Source organism: Nematolebias whitei, chromosome 7 (genome assembly GCF_014905685.2).
Source record: "Nematolebias whitei isolate Nwh7 chromosome 7, NemWhi1, whole genome shotgun sequence".
Lineage (NCBI taxonomy): Eukaryota > Metazoa > Chordata > Actinopteri > Cyprinodontiformes > Rivulidae > Nematolebias > Nematolebias whitei.
Genome location: NC_056504.1, coordinates 29,102,997 through 29,125,144, shown reverse-complemented (window position 1 = coordinate 29,125,144; position 22,148 = coordinate 29,102,997). Strand labels below are relative to the sequence as shown.

The following is a 22,148-nucleotide window of genomic DNA, read 5'->3' as shown; positions in this document are numbered from 1 at the left end:
TTCAAAATCAAAGCAGCGTAAAGAAACGCTCACACTGTCAAAACAACGTATTCCGAATTTTATTCTGGTTGCATCAATAAGAAAAGTCACATGAATCAGAACTAGTATTCTAAATAGTGTAAAAACGCACACAAATCACTAAGAAGCTCATTTCTCAAGCCAATAAATATAAAATCGGTTACGATTCACTATAAAATATTGCTTCTATGGTCTAAAGTTCACAACTTGAAGATAAAGGATAGTTAACTGAGGTGAGTGGTTACGTTCAGGAGGTCACTGGTTGTAAGCCTGACAAATATTCAGCGAGTCTCTCAGCATTAAATCACGTAAACGCCACAGTGCGTCCACCATGGTAGTGTGAGCTCCTTTGCTCTTCAGCCAGTGTGCTGGAAGTCGACTCTCCTGCTCTTTAGTCAAGTGAGCATCTCGTCTTTGAGCTGTTGTGGGAGGAAGATATTCTCTATTAAAGCAAAAGTCATGTGAGTAAAATTATGCATGTCAAGACATGCAAACAATACAATATATTGAATGTTATCGAGTTTCTTTCATATAAAAAAAAAAGATGTTCAAACTGAATCAGATTTCGTAAGACATGTTTACACAAAGACAGACATAAAACCATTTAATAGGCAAACAGAAGCATCACCTTTGAGCGTTTGGTCCCACTTGCTGACAGTGCTAGACTCTGAATTTAAACCCTCAATGTACTTCAGGTAGGCCTCTGAGTGGAGCACCCTTTGTGTCTTTGGAGGTGGAGCCACAAACATGGGAGTGGTAGGCTGCAAATGAGATGGCTGGCCCTGTCCTGGATATGGTGGAGGGGCATGCTGCCCTGGACTGAACATCCCAGGCTAATAAAAATGAAACAAATGTTCTTGATAAATCAGCACCATATGCAAAATACTTCAACCATCATATAAGATTTATGGCTCTAATTCACTTTAGTCTATTTGGCTTCCCTCGCAGCAGATAAACAGTTATGTCAGAAGACCAACTTCTTCGCCAAGTTAATCTGTCTACTTATTTTAACAAAAACATTTTCTGTTTTCTGCTTACCTGCTGGATAAAATTTCCTTGTCCTGGACTTCCTGCCATGCCATTCATCCCTCCGCCCATCAAACCTGTTTAAACAGGATTTAATTTGTGAATATTTAGAAAAATGAAACACTAAACTTTTTGCTATATATTAAAATCTACAACAGCCTTTATAATTGTTAGTCAATAAATATCAGTTATTAGTCATATGGTATGAGTTTTGTCATGCGTTACATGTGTGAATGTGGAATTTTTTTTAGTATTAAGTGTGGAATGAGAGTTGTGATAGATCAGTGTGTAGCTCAGGCTGTTCAGCCTGTGGACCAGGTAAACCCCTCCGGCAGGAGAGGCACGACTGCATGTGACTGAGCAGGTGCAGCTGGGACAGTGGGCCCTTACCCTGATGAGGTATGCCAGGGTATCCAGGCATACCTTGCTGGAGATGGTGAGGAGGTAGGTGATGTGGCATTGGGGCCACACTAAGCAAACCCTCATGCGGGCCCTGCATGGGCATGTAAGGTGGGCCATAAGCTCCCATCATGCCTTTGGGAAGAGGGTGAGGAGAGCACAACAAATTCATGCATAAGTTACATGCAGCTGACTCTAAACATGCACTACAGTACTACCACTGCACAGAAAGGCTCTTTTCACACACTGACCCCAAGACATGAAAAATTAAAATTATTACATGCTTGAAGTGCTTTTACACACACCTAAAAAAATAGATGTCTCTCAAATATGGAGTTTCAGACTGTTACTATATATGGTGGGAACAGAAACTTTATATTTGATATAATAATGGACTTAAAGGGACAGCTCAAAATTTTTAAGTGGGGTTTATTGGAAAGGTTATGGAACATCATTATCCTACCTGTTTTAGATTGTTCTTTAAACAACCTTCATTGGGAGAAAAAAAAATATTTGACCAAACTGACAAGTTTATTCTTTTATCTCAAAAGTTTCATAAAGTTCATGCTAAAGCTATTATTTTAACTCTTACATTGCTGCCAAATTTACATTATGCTAATATTTTGTGAAACATTATATTCCTGCTAATTGTAGCACTTGGAAGTGCTAGCTGTAGCAGCAGCAGAAGCTATAGCTTATATATATTTTTAAAACATTGTGCTATTCAAAAGTAAAGACAATGTGAAGTAGAGGTGTATGTGATTATAAACACATGTGACAGCAGTACTAGTGTTGAAATCCTTCAGGTTCTCTCAGTGCAATGTTCACATTTTATAAATGAGCACTTATATGAGTGAGGTCTGAGGAATTGACAATTTGTGTGTGTGTGTGTGTGTGTGTGTGTGTGGTTTATTTTTTTTTTTTTTAATATTTTTGTTATATTAATATAGCAATATCAATATTTTTAATACTGAAAATAGAATTCACCTGAACAGCTACCATTCTTTTTTTTATATCAGTTGTTTTAATAAAGCAGTAATCTAGTTTTGACTTGTTTCTACTCAAACTTTTATTCATTTATTTTGTTTCAGCAGGTGAAATGTTTGAGAACCAGTTCTCATTCACAAACATGGCCTAGTTGTTAGCTTGTCAATCCCATCAGATGTTTTCTCCAAACTGAAAGGTTTGAAACAGCCATCTTCAGCAGGTAGGATATTGTTTATGATTTTGACAGAACCACACTTGAAACTAAAGTAATGCTTTTAACAATTTTGACTAAATGGGAAATTGATCCTGAATAATTACTCTAAGTAGACTAAAGATTTTTGGAAGAATTCCCTTTTTCAGGCTTTGCAGATGAACATTTAAAAAAATTATAAATTGAGTGAATTAAAACAGCTAACTCTATAAACGATGAAAAAGCTCACAAAAGTAACAAGTGAAGATATTAAAGGTTCAGTGTGTAAAAGTAGCTGCCAAAACAAATAGTTAAAAATGAACGAATGTTAAAAAAGCATGTATAACAAATGGAAAACAAAAAATGAATTCATGGTTAAAAACAAAACAATCATGCAGTCGTGCAGTATCTCACAGAAAGCCAACGATAATGAAAATAAAAACATAAAACTTGTAACTGCTTTAAAAGGAGGAAAGAAATGCTTTTAAAATGCAGCTTTAGAAAAACAAAAACAAGTTTCAAATGTTTGGAAAATGAGGATTATGTTTTTTGTTTTTTTTTTAACAGTCCAGCCTCACTTTCCTGCTGTCTTGTAGTCAGACACTCGTGCTGTCTCTGAGAGGGGTTACCTGACACAGGTGTCATGGTCTGGTTTATCATTCCCATAGTGCTGGGTGAAGGCACCACCCCCATCAGTGCCCCTACAGGGGTACCTGCTCTAGGGGAGCCATGCTTGTAGAACGGCCTATCACGCTCTTGCTGTTCCACTATTTTGGCTGCGCGCTCTGAAACACATAAAAATAAGTTTTCCAGTCGACTTCAGCTCATGCAGAAACAACTATTGATCCTGGCTGGATCGCTTGAATTCACCTTCATACTCTGCTTTCTTGGAAGCGTCGAGGTTTCTCCACTCTGTGCCTACCAATCGACTCAGCTCTCCGAAAGAAAAATCTGGGTGTCGGGCTTTGATGACTGCTCGCATTTCACTGCTGAACAGGATGTAACCGCTCATGTTGATCTTCCTCTTGGCTCCTTCCTTCTTCGCTAAACCTTTTATCTTAGGAGTGGCCTTTATGATAGAGCAGACAAGCAAAATATGTGTAAATATTTATATAAACAGTGCCTTAAAATGTTTTTTTTTTGTTTGTTTAAATTGTATGGATACTTGGGAAGGTGTGAAGGGCATCATATCCATGTCGCTTGAAAGAGAGGTTTGCATTTGAGGCAAAGAAGGCGTGGATGGACCATCTTCATCTTCATCGATTTCTTCCATGTCATCATCTGCATCCTCCAAGTCTGCCAGTTTACTCTCAAGCTCATCAATTTTCTTGTTCAAAATGGGTGAAGCTTCCTTTTGCGGCACAACCAGCTTCCTACAACAGATATCAAAACAAATTTTAAAAAGATGACGCTCAGTCTGGGGTAGATGGTTCTGTTTTGCAACAGTCATCACGTTAACTCACAAACCTGAAGTAAAAGACCTCATCCTCGAGCACTTTGGACGAATATGAGAAACGTTTCAGGCCTTTGAACTTTTTCATTTGTTTCTCGGCCTCATGGTAGCGGCTCTCGCACAGCAGAACGTCTTCCTCTGAATACTCGGTTGGTCTGCATGACAGGTAGTCCTTAAAGCAGGACACTGCACATTTGCCTGGAGGCAGAATTGAGCTTAAGTTAAACTGTTCATTCACACACTTTGAAGGGACAAGGCTTGTAGTTTAAAGCAAAATTACAAAGTGGTCAGTCAGAGAAATAGTTCTGCATTTTAACTATAGAGCAGTGAGGGAACCAGTAAACTTAATGGAAAACAAAAACTGGAGTCTAAATCATAGCATGTGAACCCTGTAAAAAAAAAAAAAAAAAAAGAACTTTTTTAACACTGTCAAAGAAATACCTATGACACAAGTCATGGGCAAGGTCTCCTCCAGATGACTCAGAAACACTTCTCTCTTGTAGAACATCTTTGTTGGTTCATGCACAGTTTCCTCAGGATGAATGAAGATGGGTCCAAAGAAGAAGGTAACTCCATTCTGTACCCACAGCTTTTCTATCCTGCGGGCAGATTAGAGAGTTAATAAATCTATTATTTGAAAACAGCATCAACATCCTTTTAAAGTTCATTTATTTTACTCTGTAGTGTACTTTTACCGACCTGGCAGCCCGAGGTTTTGACAAACCATGTGATCGGATGTAAATGCAGTCACCCACTTTAAACCACATGCTGTTGAAGCGTAGCTGTTCGTAATGCTGGCAGCCAGGCTCAGATCCATTCATCTCCATTGGGACATCTTCCCTCTCCTAATGAATTCACGTGTAGACACAGAGGAAGGGTGGACATTTTCACAATAATTTGTACTTGGAGATTATTACTCCTTAGCCATGCAGCTCGGTGTCAAAGCATGTGTCATCAGTCAGAAAGTTAATTAATCTTCTGTAGTAATGTTTGGCTTCAGCAACAATCCTCTGAAGATGTTTTTTCCTTTTTATCAATACCTACAGGATTTTTATTTACAGTAAGAGCCTCTGGATTTTACAGGCTAGGTGGTTTAATGGCATCCAAAGTACATCCAGTCAGATTTGTTCCATCTCAAACTTGTGCTAAATGCAGACAAAACCAAAGGGATGTTTTTTTCAAACAGGAAGTCGGTTCCAGCAGTTCTTCCATCTATTTTATCTTTGAATCATGTTATTGAGTTTGTCGATTCTTACAAATATTTGGGTATCTTGGTCGATTTGCATCTCTTTTAAGCTCCGCGTGGAAAATTTGGTAAAGAAACTGAAAGTTAAATAGATTTCTTTTTCAGAAATAGATCCTGTTTAACTCTGAGTGCTAGGAAACACCTTGTAACTGCGACTTTCCTTCCCTCCATTGACTAAGGTGACATTATTTACATGAACACTCCTACAAGCACCCCGAAGATGTTGGATGCTGTCTATCATGGTGCATTAAGATTCATAACTGGCTGTAACTACTGTACCCACCACTGCACCCTGTACTCCCTGGTTAACTGGTCATCATTAACTTCACACAGACTCTCTCTGGTGCATTTTCATCTTTAAATCACTTCTTGGTCTGCTGCCTTCATACATCTCCTCCTACATGTCACTGTGTGAGTGCAGCTACAGCGTGCACTCTCAGGACATTATTACCTGCAGTGTTCCCTCAGTGAGGACTGACCTTGGCAAAAGGGACTTCTCCTACTCCGCTCCTGTTTCATGGAATATCTTGCAAAAAAATTTTAAGCTCTTGACCTTGACCTCTCTAAAGGACTTTAAACATCTGCTAAGTTCATGGGAAAAACCAACGCAGACATGTTCTTGTTTTTAGTATTACATATCGCTTTCAGTGTTTCCCCTAGATAACTTGCCATGGCGGGGCGTTCATCTCGTCCATGATTTTTGCCGGGGGGAGGGGCGGGGAAGACGGACGGAGACACGTCCTAAGCTGCGCAGCGCGCTGTTTAAACCAAAAGTTTTAGAGGGTGGTTGGGAGACACGGAGACAGCTGCGTGCTGTTTGCACCGACAGTTTTACATTTTTAGAGCAGGGTGTGTGAGAGGAGAGAGACCGAGACACATCTCAGCCGCGAGCTGTCTGAACCAACAGGTTGTTTTTTGTTGTTGTTTTTTTTTTTTTTGGGGGGGGGGGGGGGGGGGAGAGAGACAGACACACATCTGAGCATCTGAGCCGTGCGCTGTTTGTACTGACAATTTTCGAGTGGTGGGGGTGCGTTCAGCATGAGGATTCAGCATGAGAAGAGGCTGCCTTTAGCTTTTTAGCTAGCACACCTGCATTGCGAGCCGCTGGTTTAGCGTTACGTCAGTGCCGACATGTGGTTTGGGGTGGGGTTCAGTAGACGGGGTGCTCAGTTCTGTTGACGGGGCGCACCGCTTGTATAATGGTAGGGGAAACACTGGCTTTCCAATTTAGCTGTTTTTTGTTTCTTTTTTTTAACAGCACAATGGCTCAGTGGTTAGCACAGCAAGAAGGTCCTGGGTTCAATCCCCAGTTGGATCTGGGGTCTTTCTGTGTGGAGTTTGCATGTTCTTCTCTTTCTTGCGTGGGTTTACTCCGGGTACTCCGGTTTCCTCCCACAGATCAAAAACATGCATATTAGGCTGCCTTCAGGCCCAGGCCTCCATTGCAAAAGAGATATGTTATATCAGTGGGATTTGCCTGGTTAAATAATAAATATAGTTTTCTTCCATTTATTTTTCAATTTATATGCTTTCTTTTACGATTGTCTACTCATTCTCTGTTAAAACAGGTCCCTCTTGTAAATGAGTCCTCGAGGCTCAATGAGACTAACCTGCATAAATAAAGGTTGAATGAACGGTAGCTTAATATTAATGCTGTCCATCTGCAACAAATAGTTTGTCTTTGCTCTCTGCAATTTTTCTGAGAAAAAGTAGACAAACCTTGTTGCTGTTACTTATGTTACTAAAATGAAACAAACAACAACAAAAAATATTATCCTTATTGTGTAATGTATGCAAGTCTAGAAAACTTCTCACCTTTTCCACAAAACTGCCACTGTCAATGTATGACACTGTGAGTTTTTCCAGGTCAGGCTTGGCAAACATTGAAGCAACACGGACAACGGGAAGCGGACTCTCCCGTGGTACCAACTTCACAGAACTCTCAGGCATGGCCCAGATTTTGATCTTCTTGAAAGACTTATTTCTGGCAGCGTAGCGTGACTCACACACGTAGACATCCTCGGGTTTAAAGCCATCGGGCTGCATTTTGAAATAATCCTACACAAACGAGAAAGAGAATCACGATTAGTTTAATGAAAACACTTTTGTTTTCTATAGGTGGTGAGGTTTGGAGAAGGGTCTTGCCTTCACAAAAATGACCACACATTTGCCCAAAACTTTGCTGAAGGGTGCTTTGTTGTAATAGTCACTTTTGAAGACCTCTTTTTCCAGGAATTTGCGAGTGGCAAGATGAAAGGTCTCACTGGGTCTATAGAACCAGCAGCCATGAAGCCACTTCCCACCTTCAGACACAAAGCCAAGAGAACATTACTTATTAGATTTTTTTAAAAAAAAGTATATAGGCAATATTTTACATATTTTCTAAGCTATCATTAGTTTTATGATTGACATGCAGTGCTCTCTAAAGTTTACAACATAAATGCTACAATATGCATCCTCAAACATTTTAGCAGAACCTTTAAAAGATGTTTGATGTGGCAGTGAAACAGCATCTGAAATCTCTGTGAATATGCTTTTTAAGACGTGGTAAAAACCACGCTTAAAGTAAACAGTCTGTGAAACACAAGTCTAATTATTTTTAAATTGGAGAAAAGCTTACTTGAAGCAGTTTGCTAAAACTGGACATGAATTTGCTACATTAAGAGGGTCCTCCCAGTATCTGTGACACAGATATTAGTAACTCCAGTTTCCTTGTAGTGTGCAGTTTGTAAATGTAGGAAAATACAAGTAAGAGATTGAGACTATGTAAAGGCAGATATATTTAAATGCTAAAAAAATCTCAAATAGTGGTTGAATAATATTTGTTGTTCATCACCTTTTGTATTTAGTGTATACTTTAGATCAAAATTGTTGTTTTTCAAAAATAAATTGCTAGAAAGTTACAGAGTTTGTTACCTGCTTCATCTTCCCACAGACGTTCGATACAGACAATATGAGGCTTCAGGTTTGGTTCTGATGGCTCCACATAGACAAATTCTCCTACGTGGTAAGTCCTGTTTTCAAAGCTGCAGTCCTGAATGTACACACGCTTTGACTCGGACTCAGACTGCCACTCCTCCTTGGGCAAGTCTTCTTTCCTGTCTTTTACATGGGACAAATGCAAGAGTTCAAACAAAAAACAAACACATCAACAACATTTCTTAATAATCTTTACACCAGTGTATTGTGCCAGAAGTTCATAAACCTTTGTTTTCCTCCTCTTCTGCTATTTTTTGCTTATCCTCCTCGATCTCTCTGGGGATTTTCTCCCGCTTTTCTTGCTCTACGTCGTTATGCAGGTGTTTTACTGAAAAGCTGAGCGCAGAGGAGAGTAAAATCTCTCCATTCTTACAAAGCTCATCCCTGATTCGAATGAAAAACTGCTGAAGCTCCACTGCATCCTCAAATGCCTCAGAGTCTGTCCTGCAAATCCAGAAAAAAAAAACATTGTAATACAGAAGGATGCATTAAAGCTGCTTGTTTTACCTTTTGTTGCATCACTTTTCTTGCTTTTTTTCTTGCTTTACAACAAAACAGTGGGATCAATATAAAGACTGGTCAAATTCTATCTCTTGACTAGAAACAAGATTCATATGGTTGTGCTTTATAAATTTTTGTATTTTCACTTTTTTTTAATAATCACTACTTCTACTAAAATTAAAAACACTAATTAAACATGGGCATATAGATAAACCCATATCACATTGAGAGATTTTTAAAAAAGATTATTATATCAGTAGTAAAATCTAGGGGTGCACCGACTGCAGTTTTCTAGCCGATCACCGATTTCTAAAAAGTCTGACCTGCCGATACCGATTTTGTTTTATAAGCGACTCTGTCAGGAGTTATAAGTTCACAATGCACCTTCAATTTTCCAGTATTACTTTACTGAAACATATACCCTTGAATAATATCCTAGAAACAATACAGACTTGTTTTAAATGGCCATGAGGTAGTGCTCTGAAATATAAATGAAGTTCAGACAACTGTTGTTAAAACTAAACAAACAACAACAAAAAAATCGGTAAAATCGGTTTCTCGTGCAAGTATCGGCCAATTTCAGATTTCCCCAAATTAAGGAAATCGGGGCCGATTTATCGGTGCACCCCTAGTAAAATCTATCATTTTTTTCTAACATATAATCAAACTAAAGAACTTGAAACTTGTTTACTGCCTCAGGACTGATTCCTGGATTCTATCAGTGTGTGATCCAAGATGCTTGAAAACGTGGTGTAATATGAACAGCACTAAAAGATGCTTTGATCCTCCTGTCTGCACTGAGCACCAGTTCACATAAAGCTCCACAGGTGAAACATAATGCAGACTGTGGAGATTGTATCCACTTTATAGCCATTCTATACATCCTTTGTAAAATATATTTAAGAATATATATCTCTACTTGCCATTTCTGTAGTTTTAGATTATGTTATAAATCTTGCTTTATTGGATAAAGCCTGAAACAGCTTTTTAAGAGGTGATGCCATACCTGTGTAGCCTTCTTGCCTTCTCCAGCACTTCAAACACGTGCTCCTGAAAGATGTCCAGTCTCAAGTATCGACCACGCTCCACATTCATTCTTATGATATCAAAGTTGAGTGGTGGCTTTTCCGGGGCAGCTGGATCCACAGCGGGGATCTCAGCCAGCGAGTCACTGTAGCAACGACCCTCTTCGTCTTGGTGGCTCATTACAGACACAAACAGGTTCCTGATGAGCTCTCGCACCAGAGATCCCACAGCAGGAGGACCGGTGTCCTCCCCTCGCTCCTGCTGCTTTCGTGTCTCCAGCAACACGCGATGCAACATTAGAGCGTCTCGATAGATCAGAGACTCTGGCTCATTGTAGATGCAGGCATTGTTGAACATGAGAGCGAAGTCTTCAAAGAGAGCTTCGACGTCTTGGTACCGGCCTGTTGCCATATGGCTTCGGACGCGCTCCATGTCGATGGGTTTCTTGATTGTGGCATAGTAGTCGGGCAGCTCGGAACGGGAAGGCAGACGGAGAAAGATTGTGCTTAAACGTCGACCTCGGCTGTCGGTAAAATTTCGCACAGCATCGTAGAGCTCATTTAACTTCTGCTGGAGAGGGGTGAGGTATTTGGACTTCTTTGGAGAAACGCCACTTTTTCCTAAAACCAAAAAACATGTTTAAAAAGACTGATCAGGGGAGGAGGTCGGTACATAAAACAAGTTAGGACCAAGAAAAGCAAATAAGAAAAGCTACATGAAAGCTCTCCATACAAAAAAATGTTGAGAAGAAATAATGTTCTAAGAAGTGGGGTTTTGTGTTTTAAAGTACAGAAAGTCAAAAAATTGTACAGCCATCAACAAACTATTATACAGCAATCCATAGCAATGGCATGGACAAGCAAAGACCATGTATACAATTTGACCTTGATTTATGACCTTGACTTTAGCGCTGGGGTGATGAAAAGTGTACATGACAATGTAGTGATGATGCATATGTATAAGAAGTTTTGTTAAATGTTCTTCAGTGGATCAGAAGTTATGGACGAGACAATGTAAAGTTAATGGACATACAGACAATACCATAATATCTATGCCTTTTGATGGGCATATAAACAAAATTACAGAATGAGAAGCAATAAAGTTCTGCCTGTATAAAAATGTATGTAAAAAAACTGTTAAATTATGAGTAACAAATTGCTTTGTGCCAAACATGCACATTTAAAATAAAGCACACCTGGTTTTGAGTAAATCCACAACGGCGTGTCAAGAACAGAGAACTCTTACTTATTTTCAGTTTAGGTGATCCCACATCCTCCTCCTCCGGTGGAGGTCCCAACTCCTTGCGTTTGTCTTTCAGGATCTTCTCCAAAACGTTTGCATCATTATACACCTACATACACAGACATTAGAGTGTCGGGTGAGTTATTCTGTTTGTGTTAATAGCAAAGTAATTAAATAAAAGTTTAATGTTTTGTCCTGAGGGAAAACACATAGCACACCTGAGATCCCTCTTCGTTATAATGCCGAGCATTACGGAACATCAACTTCATGTCTTCTATTAGCTCTTCTTCTGTGGTATAGCGTTCATTTCGAATTTTGTACTCGATGGTTTTCAGGTCCATCGGTTCGAGAATGACGTTGTAGTAGTCAGGGTAGTCCTTCTTGGATGGTTTAACCATAAAAAGCTCACAGAGACGTCGATTGGTACTGGTCTCCCTGGCCTCGATCACGGCAGCATACAGGGCTTTCATCCGGTTCTTTTTGACATTTTTCTTATGGCTGGACAAAATCATAAATAAAAATAGCATTTATAGCAACAACAAAAACACAGGAGAATATTTGCTTTAAAAAATAGTTACTCTTCAAACCTTTTCCTTTTGACGCTCCCTGCATCAGAGGATAAAATGCTGTCTCCATCTTCTTCATCTCTCCTCACAAGTTCCTTTTTCTTCGCCTGTGCAAACAATTGAGGAAATACACTTTACACATTTGTTTAACCTTTTTTCTTAGATTAATTTGGGAATTAAAACATGTTCCAGCAAAATCAAACAAAAAATAATTTCTGGGTCATCACCTGCATAAGCTGCTGAAGCCTGAAAGCTCGTTTGTAAATGCTTGAGGTTGGCATGTTGTACCGCTTTGCATTCTCAAACATCAAAGTGAGGTCTGCCTCCATCAGTTCCACACTTTCATATTCACCATTCTTCATCTTCGCCCTATAAATCAAAAAGGCTTTTAAATGTACTTGAACCCTTTGTGAAACATTTGGACATTTGAACATTTGTTTTAGCTGTGACTTTACAGAATGACTGGTCCTCACCTGATCTGTTGCAGAGAAATTGGTGTTTTGATCTGCTGATAATAATCAGGATACTCTCTGCGAGAGGGGAGTTGCTGAAAAGGTTCAGAGAAAACCTGTCCCTGATTGTTCCTGGCTCCTCTCACAGCTTCGTAAAGTTGGAAGATGGGGTTGCTCATCTCCATACTTGAACTCTGGCTCTCGGCCTCTGACTCGCCCTCGTCATAGCACACAGATCCTGCAAATGTACATGCAACAATCAGTACTGTTGATCGCACACATGAGATTTCTCTGAAACAAAAAGCAATGAGCTTACCTGAAAGAACAGGGTCATCCTCACTCTCTGAACCGTACTGAGGAGCAGCACCAGGAAATCGATCGCCCTGCCCAGATCGGCGATTTCTGAAAAATACAAACCATTTAAAAAGAAATAAACATTTTTGTTTGAGAACAATTTTCTACTTTTTTTATGTATAAACAAAAACATAATATTTTTTTCTTTGATTACCTGATGCGGAGGCTAGATTTAGTAGGCTCAGCATGTTCGAGTTCAGTTTTGCGTTGGATGAAAATTTTCTTTATTGTGTTAGCATCCTGTGCATTAAGAAAACAACAAGTGATGTTCAGGGTTATGCAATGCATTTAAAGAAACAAAGGAGAAACTGTTTTACCTTAAAAACCTGAGATCCTGGTTCATTGTATGTTTTGGCATTTTTGGCCATCAGGTCAACATCCTTGGCCATAGCATTAACAGTTTTATAGTATCCAGCCTGTGGACATTAATTATATTTGTACAGTGTAAATGATGCAACCATCAAGTTCTGAAAGAAGTCTTTTTGGTTTTAGAATATATTTTGTGTTATACATTTTAATATACAACATGAGAGTAAGGGAGGGAAGTGGTTACCTGTATCCTCTGAGCGATTGCTCTCAGATCTATTGGCTCCTTTATGATGGCATAGTAGTCTGGGTAATGCTAGAAAAGACATAACAATGTCACTAAAAAACTGAATATTATTACAAACAAATGTAAGCAGAACTAATGTCAACCAGGATTCAATTAAAAACATTTCTGAAAAACTAATATAGAAGAAACACTTTGTGTAAAGCATTGCATGTCCTATTGTTGGTGGCATTAAATATTTAAACAATAATATTTGAAGTCAGTGGGACTCACCACTTTAGAAGGCAGTTTTTGGAAAAGTTCGCTGACTGCTCGCCCTGAGGGATCGGTGTGTGACACTATAGCCTCCAAGAGTTGCTCTAGTACTTCTTTCAAGCTGCTAGCTGATGTCTGAAAGATAAATATACAGGTTTAAAAACCTTTTAAATATCACATTTTATCCCAATCTTTGTGATTTACACATTTCAGTTGAGTCTGAATGAGAATATGAAATGAACATAAGCAACTTCTCCATACAAGAACTTACATATTCAACTCCAGAATTATCAGTCACGTCATCACCATCTTCCTCTTCATCATCTCCATCTCCAGGCTGCACAAACTCATTCCTTGTTTGCAAATATACTTCCCACAGCTTACATGCTGCTTGATATTCTTCCCTGTCACTCTGAATCATTGAACAAAAGAGAGCGCATTCAATTCAATGAACATTATTGAATCCATATTAACCAAAGCATTATTCAATATTCTACCTCACCATAAAAAAGTGTTTTCATTTTTACAAGCAGCCATGCTGTCTTGCTCTAGCTTTCCTGAACATAGACAGCATACCATCCATCCATTATCTTTTACCCCCTTCTTCCATTTTGGGTCACGGGGGTCGCCGGTGCCCATGTCCAGCAATCACTGTGCGAGGGGCGGGGTACACCCTGGACAGGTCACAAGTCCATCACAGGGACACAGAGACAAACAACCATTCACTCTCTCACTCACACCTAGGGACAATTTAGAGTTACCAATCTGCCTAACATGCATGTTTTTGGTCTGTGGGAGGAAACCGGAGCACCCAGAGAAAGCCCACGCATGCACGGAGAGAACATGCAAACTCCACCCAGGAAGGCCCCCAGACTGGGATAGAGAGCATACCTTGCAAGGCAAAATTATCTAAATTATGGGGGTGCACCGATTGCAGTTTTCTGGCCAATCACCGATCTCTATTTAAATTATATATATATAAATATTAAATTTAATCAGTAACAGGTTTCATCAAGCAAAACAGATAAAAATATTCAGATTCATTGTACTATATAAAATAATTGTGTTTAGCTAATTAGACACTCAAAGGTTATATAGTTTATGGTAGGGGTGCACGATTGCAGTTTTCTGGCTGATCGCAGATCTCTAAAAAACCTGACCTGCCGATTCCGATTTTGTTTTAACTAAGTGTCAGGTGTTATAAGGTCACAATGCACCTTCAATTTTCCAATCTTATTTTATTGAAAAACATACCCTTGAACAATATCCTAGAAACAACACAAACTTGTTTTAACTGGCCATGAGGTAGTGCTCTGAAATATAAAAGAAGTTCAGACAATTGTTGTTAAAAACTACAAAAAAAATCGGTAAAATTGGTTTCTCGTGTAAGTATCGGCCAATCTCCGATCTCCCAAAATTAAGAAAATCGGGGCCGATTCATCGGTGCACTCCTACTAAATTACTTTAGAATGTAATAGCTAAGTTAAGTTGCATAACCGATATGATTAAAAAAAACTCTTGCTTTACATAATTAATTTGGTTTTAGGATACAACAAATCTGACTTACTGGTAATTTAGGTTCAAGTCAGCAGTAAATGCTGCTTTTATAAGGGCCTTAGACAAGTTAGTACCAGAATATGTGGATGTAATATCATTCACTGTATATTAAACAAATTACCAATTTTAAAAAGTAACCTTATCTGTAGGAGGTAAAACTGTGATGATTACAAACATGTACAGAATGCTGATAAGAATAATGAACAAAGTCACTTTAAAAAAAAAAAATCTCTCTACCTTGTAGAATGACCGAGCGTTATTAAACATGAGTTGAAAATCTGAAGTAAGCTGCTCCACTTCAGTATACTCTTCTGACTTCAGCTTGTACTGAATCTTTGTCATATCAATCGGCTGGGAGATCACTCCGTAATAATCAGGCTGATTCCTGAAAAACAGGAAAAAAGATTACTTCACTAAAAAGAGCAACTTCACTTGTTTTTGTTTATTGATAAGCAGAATAACAACACATGTTGCTTGTTATATATCTTTTATTGATGCTATAATCTGGTGCCTAATTCGGTCCTATACTTTCCTAAAACTATTTTTCTTTCCACATTGTAACTGTTAAACCAGGGGCTCAAAAAATATCTGAGTAACTTTTTGATTAGTTGCTCAGTAACTATAATATCAACTTGCATGTCAGTTTTACAATTTTAATTAAGAAATTTGGAGAATATTTTAATAGTTTCTATTCATTAAGTAATATTGCAAATACCTCCTTTTTGGCACCCGAAGGAAAACTTCACAAAGTTGCCTCCCGTGATGATCCTTGTAGTCTTTGACAGCATTGAACAGCTCATGACAAACAGCAATCTGACAGGAAAATGATCAAATAAAATAAAAATCCAAATGATAAATTGCTTTAATGCAAGTGTTGCTACTCATGGCATGAACATGTAAAAACAAGGAAAGCGCATTTCACCGTATCAACAGGAGGAACATTGGTATTGGAAACTTTTCTTCTTTTTCGTCCGGGAGTCGATGAAGAGTTATCGTCGTGGTCTCCCCCACCACTGACGCTGCTGCAGGGAGAAGTGGCTCGTCTTCGCTTGGTTGACATCCCGTTCAATGGTTTAACTAGCAGCCTAACCTGCTAGCTAAGTGTGAAAAAAAAGAACATAAAACAAAAACTAACCTTTAATCCAAACAATTCATTTAAATAGTACGTTTGTTGTTGTTATCGCCCCCATCTGTACCAAGTCTAATACTAGAACAACCACTCATCGAGTTAGAATGGATGAAACAAAGCAAACTGTTAGCATCCGGTTTTAGTCGATCAGCTGCTTTTCTAATAAAGCACGATTTTTCAATATTTCATCAAAATAGACGAGAATGAAAGACTATGTAAAAACATTAACGTTCAATTAAATTGCTTACCAGTTTTCAGCAATTTTGCTGTAATTCCCTGAGCTAAAAATATGTAAAAGCTAGGTAGCTAGCTAGCGGTCTTTGATAACTCTTAACCGGAAGTTGGAGCTGCGTTCCGTTTGTGACAAAAAAACAAGCTTCTTGAACAAGTGCTGACCCCTGGAGGTTAGAAGTAGTATTGCAAGTATGAGCGCGTCATTCTAAGGAAAGACTGAAAGGAGATTTAAACTTTATATTCCAGTACTGCTATTTTAATAGCCTTTATAGTATGCACTTTATTCAGAGGGAAATAGTACACTTTCTAGTCAATGACGTTTGGCAATACTGAAATACATTTTAGCATATAATGTATTTTTATAGTCCAACAATTTTCAGTCAGGTCATCTGGACGGTTTCTTTTTTTTTTTTTGTGCTGAAACGTTTTGTCTTCGATCCAGAAGACTTCATCAGTCTGAGCAAATGCCAAACAAAACTGCTTCTCCCCCAAAAGCTTACTCCAAAGTGGAAAAAAAACAACTGTTATGTTGGTGGTAAGATGGCCTCTGGGGTCCCAGTTCCAACAAAAATACAGGTCCTTCTCAAAAAAATAGCATATTGTGATAAAGGTAATTATTTTCCATAATGTAATGATAAAAATTAAACTTTCATATGTTTCAGATTCATTGTACACCAACTGAAATATTTCAGGTCTTTAATTGTTTTAATACTGATGATTATGGCATACAGCTCATGAAAACCCAAAATGCCTGTCCCAAAAAATTAGCATATTTCATCCCACCAATGAAAGACAAGTGTTTTTAATACAAAAAACGCCAACCTTCAAATAATCATGCTCAGTTATGCACTCAATACTTGGTCAGGAATCCTTTTGCATGAATGACTGCTTCAATTCGGTGTGGCATGGAGGAAATCAGCCTGTGGCACTGCTGAGGTGTTATGGAGGCCCAGGATGCTTCGATAGCGGCCTTAAGCTCATCCAGAGTGTTGGGTCTTGCGTCTCTCAACTTTCTCTTCACAGTATCCCACAGGTTCTCTATGGGGTTCAGGTCAGGAGAGTTGGCAGGCCAATTGAGCACAGTAATACCATGGTCAGTAAACCATTTACCAGTGGTTTTGGCACTGTGAGCAGGTGCCAGGTCGTGCTGAAAAATTAAATCTTCATCTCCATAAAGCTTTTCAGCAGCTGGACGCATGAAGTGCTCCAAAATCTCCTGATAGCTAGCTGCATTGACCCTGCCCTTGATAAAACACAGTGGACCAGCAGATGACATGACACCCCAGTGACTGTGGAAACTTGACACTGGACCTCAAGCAATGTGAATTCTGTGTCTCCTCTTTTCTTCCAGACTCTGGGACCTTGATTTCCAAAGGAAATGTAAAAGTTACTGTAATCAGAGAACATAACTTTGGACCACTCAGCAGCAGTCCCAGGCGAGATGCTTCTGACGCAGTCTCTTGTTCAAGAGTGGCTTGACCTGGGGAATGCAGCACCTGTAGCCCATTTCCTGCCCACGCATGTGCACGGTGGCTCTGGATGTTTCTACTCCAGACTCAGTCCACTGCTTCCGCAGGTCCCCCAAGGTCTGGAATCGGCCCTTCTCCACAATCCTCCTCAGGGTCCGGTCACCTCTTCTCGTTGTGCAGCGTTTTCTGCCACACTTTTCCCTTCCCACAGACTTCCCACTGAGGTGCCTTGATACAGCACTCTGGGAACAGCCTATTCGTTCAGCAATTTCTTTCTGTGTCTTACCCTCTTGCTTGAGGGTGTCAATGATGGCCTTCTGGACAGCAGTCAGGTCGGCAGTCTTACCCATGATTGCGGTTTTGAGTAATGAACAAGGCTGGGAGTTTTTAAAAGCCTCAGGAATCTTTTGCAGGTGTTTAGAGTTACGTCGTTGATTCAGATGATTAGGTTAATAGCTTGTTTAGAGAACCTTTTCATGATATGCTAATTTTTTGGGACAGGAATTTTGGGTTTTCATGAGCTGTATGCCATAATCATCAGTATTAAAACAATTAAAGACCTGAAATATTTCAGTTGGTGCGCAATGAATCTGAAATATATGAAAGTTTCATTTTTATCATTACATTATGGAAAATAATGACCTTTATCACAATATGCTAATTTTTTGAGAAGGACCTGTATAAAATGCAAAAGAAAACCGTAATAAGATCTAATATATGAAATAAGAAAAATGTTAAACTAAGAATACACTAAACACTAGCAGTACAAAATCAATAAGCTGAACAGCAGCAAGAACATGAGTCTGTGTGAGCAGATGAGTATGAACACAGCAACATGAAACGTTGGTTACATCCTGCAACCCCAGATTCTATGAGTATAAGCACAGCCCTTTAAGGCTATAGCTAGTGGGTTTATCCCTTCGCGCAGCGCAACACTGAAAACTTTAGTCCACGCATGTGAGCCTCACCCCCGGTCCCTATAAATTATGGTGAAACCGGGTAATCGGCTCCCAAATAGCTTTTTTCTTCAGCCATTTAGGAACCAGTGAGGCCCAGAGCTTAAAGGGCTGTGCCTATACTCATAGAATCTGGGGTTACAATACGTAACCAACATTCTATTTCGTATAGGCTTCACCCTTTAAGGCTATCACTAGTGGGTTAAAGGTGAAGCAGGATGTAGTCTATGTCTCACTGGGTCCATTCAGACACAATACGAAGTGCCCGCTTGCACCAAAAAACATTTAATCACTCAGCCTTCTGTGTGCACAGGAGTGCTCTGGAGAGAAAAGGTTTCCGACAGGAACAAAGGGAAGGCTAAAAGCAGTCCTGCTGCTGAGAATGGAAAAGAACAGAGGTTACAAATTGTAACCGTGTAACAGTGAGCAGAGCAGGTCAGCAACTCTTCAATATGAACTGATTAATAACAAATTAACTGATTATTAATCAAATGAACTGATTGGTAACAGTAGTCATGAACTGATTAGTAACAATAAAAGCAGCAGTCACAAATTTATGACTGATAATAAATGTCTCACACTGTAGTTGCATGCAGACAGATGTGAGTTTAAAACAAAATTCCATGAAACAAGTAAAATCCATTCTGTTAGAACACTAAGAACAGAATGGGTCATGGAGAAAACAGAAACATCACCCAGATAGAAATGAATAAATGAACATGGCGATGTCCAAGTGGCCGCCGTACAAATGTCCTCCATTGTCATTCCTCCATGCAAAGCTGTAGAAGATCCAATTCCTCTAGTGGAATGAGCTCTGAGATTCTCTGGAGGCTCCAATCCTGATGCCCTATAAGCTTCAGAAATGGCCTCACACAGCCATTGTGAAAGGCGCTGAGTGGATAGTGGGAGACCTGCAGAGATGTCCCTATATGCACAAACAGACTCTGAGTCTGCCGCAGAGGAGACGTGCGTGCTATGTAACATGCCAGCGCATGCACGGGACGGAAACCCCTCTAATGTTATCATTCTCGATTTAAATGAACTTGTGATGTTTTTCGGTATGAAAGCTGAGTTAGGTCTCAGCGCAGCTGAGCTGCCATCAGCTTGAATCCTGAGGCATGACGGGGCAGCAGAGAGTGCAGATAAATCACTCACTCTCTTTGCTGATGTCAAAGCCAACAGCAGGGTTGTTTTAAGTGACAGGAATTTAAGTGACACCTGATCTAAAGGCTCGAATGGAGCTTTTTCAAAGCTCGCAGAACCATCGTTAGGCCCCACTGTGGAGCTAGTGGGTGTGACACCGGTCTGTGTCTCTGTACACCTTTTAGGAAACGCTTCATCAGCAGTTGATTAAAAACTGTTCTGTCACCGAAGCCCTCGTGGCAAGAAGAAATAGCTGCAGCATAAGTTTTCAATGTGCTGAAAGCTAAATTTCTGTCCATCACCTGCTGCAGAAAGGACAGCACGCCACCTAGTGGACATGAGATGGCCTCTACACCTTCCTCCGTGTATCAGCTCTGAAAAGCTGTCCACTTTGATGTGTACAGCACTGTGGTGGAAGCAGCTCGTGAGTCTTGGATTGTGCGCACCACTTCCAGAGAGAGACCCATTTTCTCTAAGCGGATCCGCTCAGCTACTAGACCCAAGGGTGCTGGCCTATTTCTGGGTGACTCCTGATCACTCCTCCCACCTGGAGGAGAGCATCGTCCCTCCACGGCAGTTTCCACGGTCAGCCCGATAACAGACGTTGCAGGTTTGAGAACCACAGGGCACTCACGCACTTGGGGGCTACAAGGATGGCTGACAGTTCTTCCTCCCAGACTCGGTTCAGAAACCGTGGTATTAGAGGGACTGGAGGAAACGCGTAAAGGAACATTTTTGGCTGTGGACAAAAGTGTCCACTCCTAATGGTGGGTTGTCCCGTGAGCTCAGTGAGAACCATAATTGACACTGGGCATTCTCCCGTGTGGCGAACAGATCCACTGCTGCTCGGCTGAACCTGCTCCAAATCCGAGAAATCAGCTCGGGATGGAGACTCCAGTCTCCATGGCGAGGACCGCCCCTGGACATTATGGCCCCTCCTTTGCTCAGGACGTCGTGGATGTACACTGCTCTGATGGAGTGCAGGTTTTTGTGTGCCCAACACAACTGCTGTCTCACAATGCATAACAGTTGGACTGAGAGCACGCCCCCTGACGATTTATGTAAGCTGCAGTCACTTTGTTGTCTGTATGAATCAGAACATGTTGATTCTACAACAGGGGAGCAAAATGTTGAATCACATTCCAAACTGTGCAACATTCCAAAACGTTTATATGAACTGATGGGTGAAGAGGCCACCGTGCCCCCACCATCTGAGACAGGCACGTTCCTCCCCAGGCTGACAGGGACGCATCTGTGAAAACCGAGACGTGTGATGTAGGCCTGCTTATAGGAACTCCCTCTGACAGAGTGAGAGGGTTTCCGTAGTGATTCAGGTCAGTTCCCACGGAGGGAGGCACAGAGATCATCCGCCTCTTCTGATGCACCGGATCTATGCGCAGGTGGGCGAACCGTCTCTGAAGGTGTCTCATGTGGAGTAAGCTCAGAGGAACCACAGCATGGGCTGAAGACATCATACCCAATAGTTTCATGATAGAGACAGCCGTTACTACTCTGCTGGGTTTTACGTGGCGGAGCTAAGCTTTCAGAGCTTTGGCTCTCGGCTGTGATTAGCAGGCTCTCATAGTGACTGAGTTTAGCTCCACTCCCAGATAAAAGATCATCTAGGCCAGGAGAACCGAACTCTTCTCCCAGTTTATGGCGAAACCCAGGTTTAGCAGGTGTGACGTCAGCGCTTTGGTTTGTGCAGTTGCTTCCTGCCTGGACAAAGCTAGCAGTAGCAGATCGTCCACATAGAAAATAATTCTCATTCCTGCTCTGTGTAACGGTTGCAGAGCCGTCTCCACGCATTTCGAAAACGTGCGTGGGGTGAGGGAATAGCCGAACGGGAGCCTGTTTTACTGGTACTGGATCCCTTGGAAGGAAACGTGCAGGAATTGTCTGTGCATTGGAATGATTGGTATGTGAAAATAAGCATATTTTAGATCTATGGAGGTAAACCAATCGTTCTGGTGAATGTTATCCAACAGCTGTTTGGTTGTTAGCATGTGGAATTGTCTCTCCATGATCGAATTGTTGAACATGGACAGGTCGAGGATGGGTCTCATTCCTCTGGTCTTTTTCGGGACCAGGTGTGAGAGTAGCACTTGCTGCAGCTTCCAAGATGGCCGCCAATCACCCCCAGCTGACGGCCATCTCCCTGATGAGCTCCTGCTCATATTTAAGCCTGCAGTCAAGTCTACTCGACACTGGAGCATTGAGTTCCCCCGGTACTTAATGTTTCTAGCCGTTTAGTGTTTCATGATATACAAGTCTTATCTTGTGATCTTGTTTCTACAGTTCTTCGTCGCCTCCTGGGTCCAGTCCTGGTTACACGGGTTCCAGCCCTCAGATCTCTCGTGCCTTGCCCAAGCTCTGATCTCTCGTGCCTTTCCACTCAGTCTCTGGGAGTTATCAT

General features: G+C 40.6%; 1 protein-coding gene across 1 annotated transcript; it reads right to left on the bottom strand.

Annotated features, from left to right (window-relative positions):
* Window positions 1-72: 72 nt before the first annotated feature.
* LOC119411788 (protein polybromo-1) lies at window positions 73-16,231 on the bottom strand. The gene is made up of 30 exons (XM_037678712.1): window positions 16,179-16,231; window positions 15,724-15,898; window positions 15,517-15,614; window positions 15,039-15,186; window positions 13,516-13,656; window positions 13,263-13,379; window positions 12,993-13,061; window positions 12,757-12,855; window positions 12,594-12,679; window positions 12,402-12,487; window positions 12,107-12,323; window positions 11,861-12,002; window positions 11,655-11,740; window positions 11,286-11,565; window positions 11,071-11,176; window positions 9,806-10,445; window positions 8,525-8,742; window positions 8,236-8,421; window positions 7,465-7,622; window positions 7,135-7,377; window positions 4,773-4,918; window positions 4,515-4,672; window positions 4,088-4,271; window positions 3,786-3,993; window positions 3,491-3,689; window positions 3,250-3,405; window positions 1,435-1,578; window positions 1,057-1,121; window positions 647-851; window positions 73-437 (listed from the first exon to the last, which is right to left on the bottom strand). The coding sequence occupies exons 2-30, from the start codon at window positions 15,859-15,861 to the stop codon at window positions 274-276; spliced, it is 4,887 nt and encodes a 1,628-aa protein (XP_037534640.1). The 5' UTR covers window positions 15,862-15,898; window positions 16,179-16,231; the 3' UTR covers window positions 73-273.
* Window positions 16,232-22,148: the final 5,917 nt, after the last annotated feature.

Bases quoted from the DNA above. Each gene is read 5' to 3' on its own strand.
- LOC119411788 (XM_037678712.1), bottom strand. From the start codon at position 15,861: ATGTCAACCAAGCGAAGACGAGCCACTTCTCCCTGCAGCAGCGTCAGT. The intron at 10,446-11,070 runs GTAAGAGTTCTC...TTTTGGTTTTAG, and splicing joins ATCACCTAAACTGAAAATAA to GAAAAAGTGGCGTTTCTCCA. The intron at 3,994-4,087 runs GTTTGTGAGTTA...TATCTGTTGTAG, and splicing joins GATGAGGTCTTTTACTTCAG to GAAGCTGGTTGTGCCGCAAA.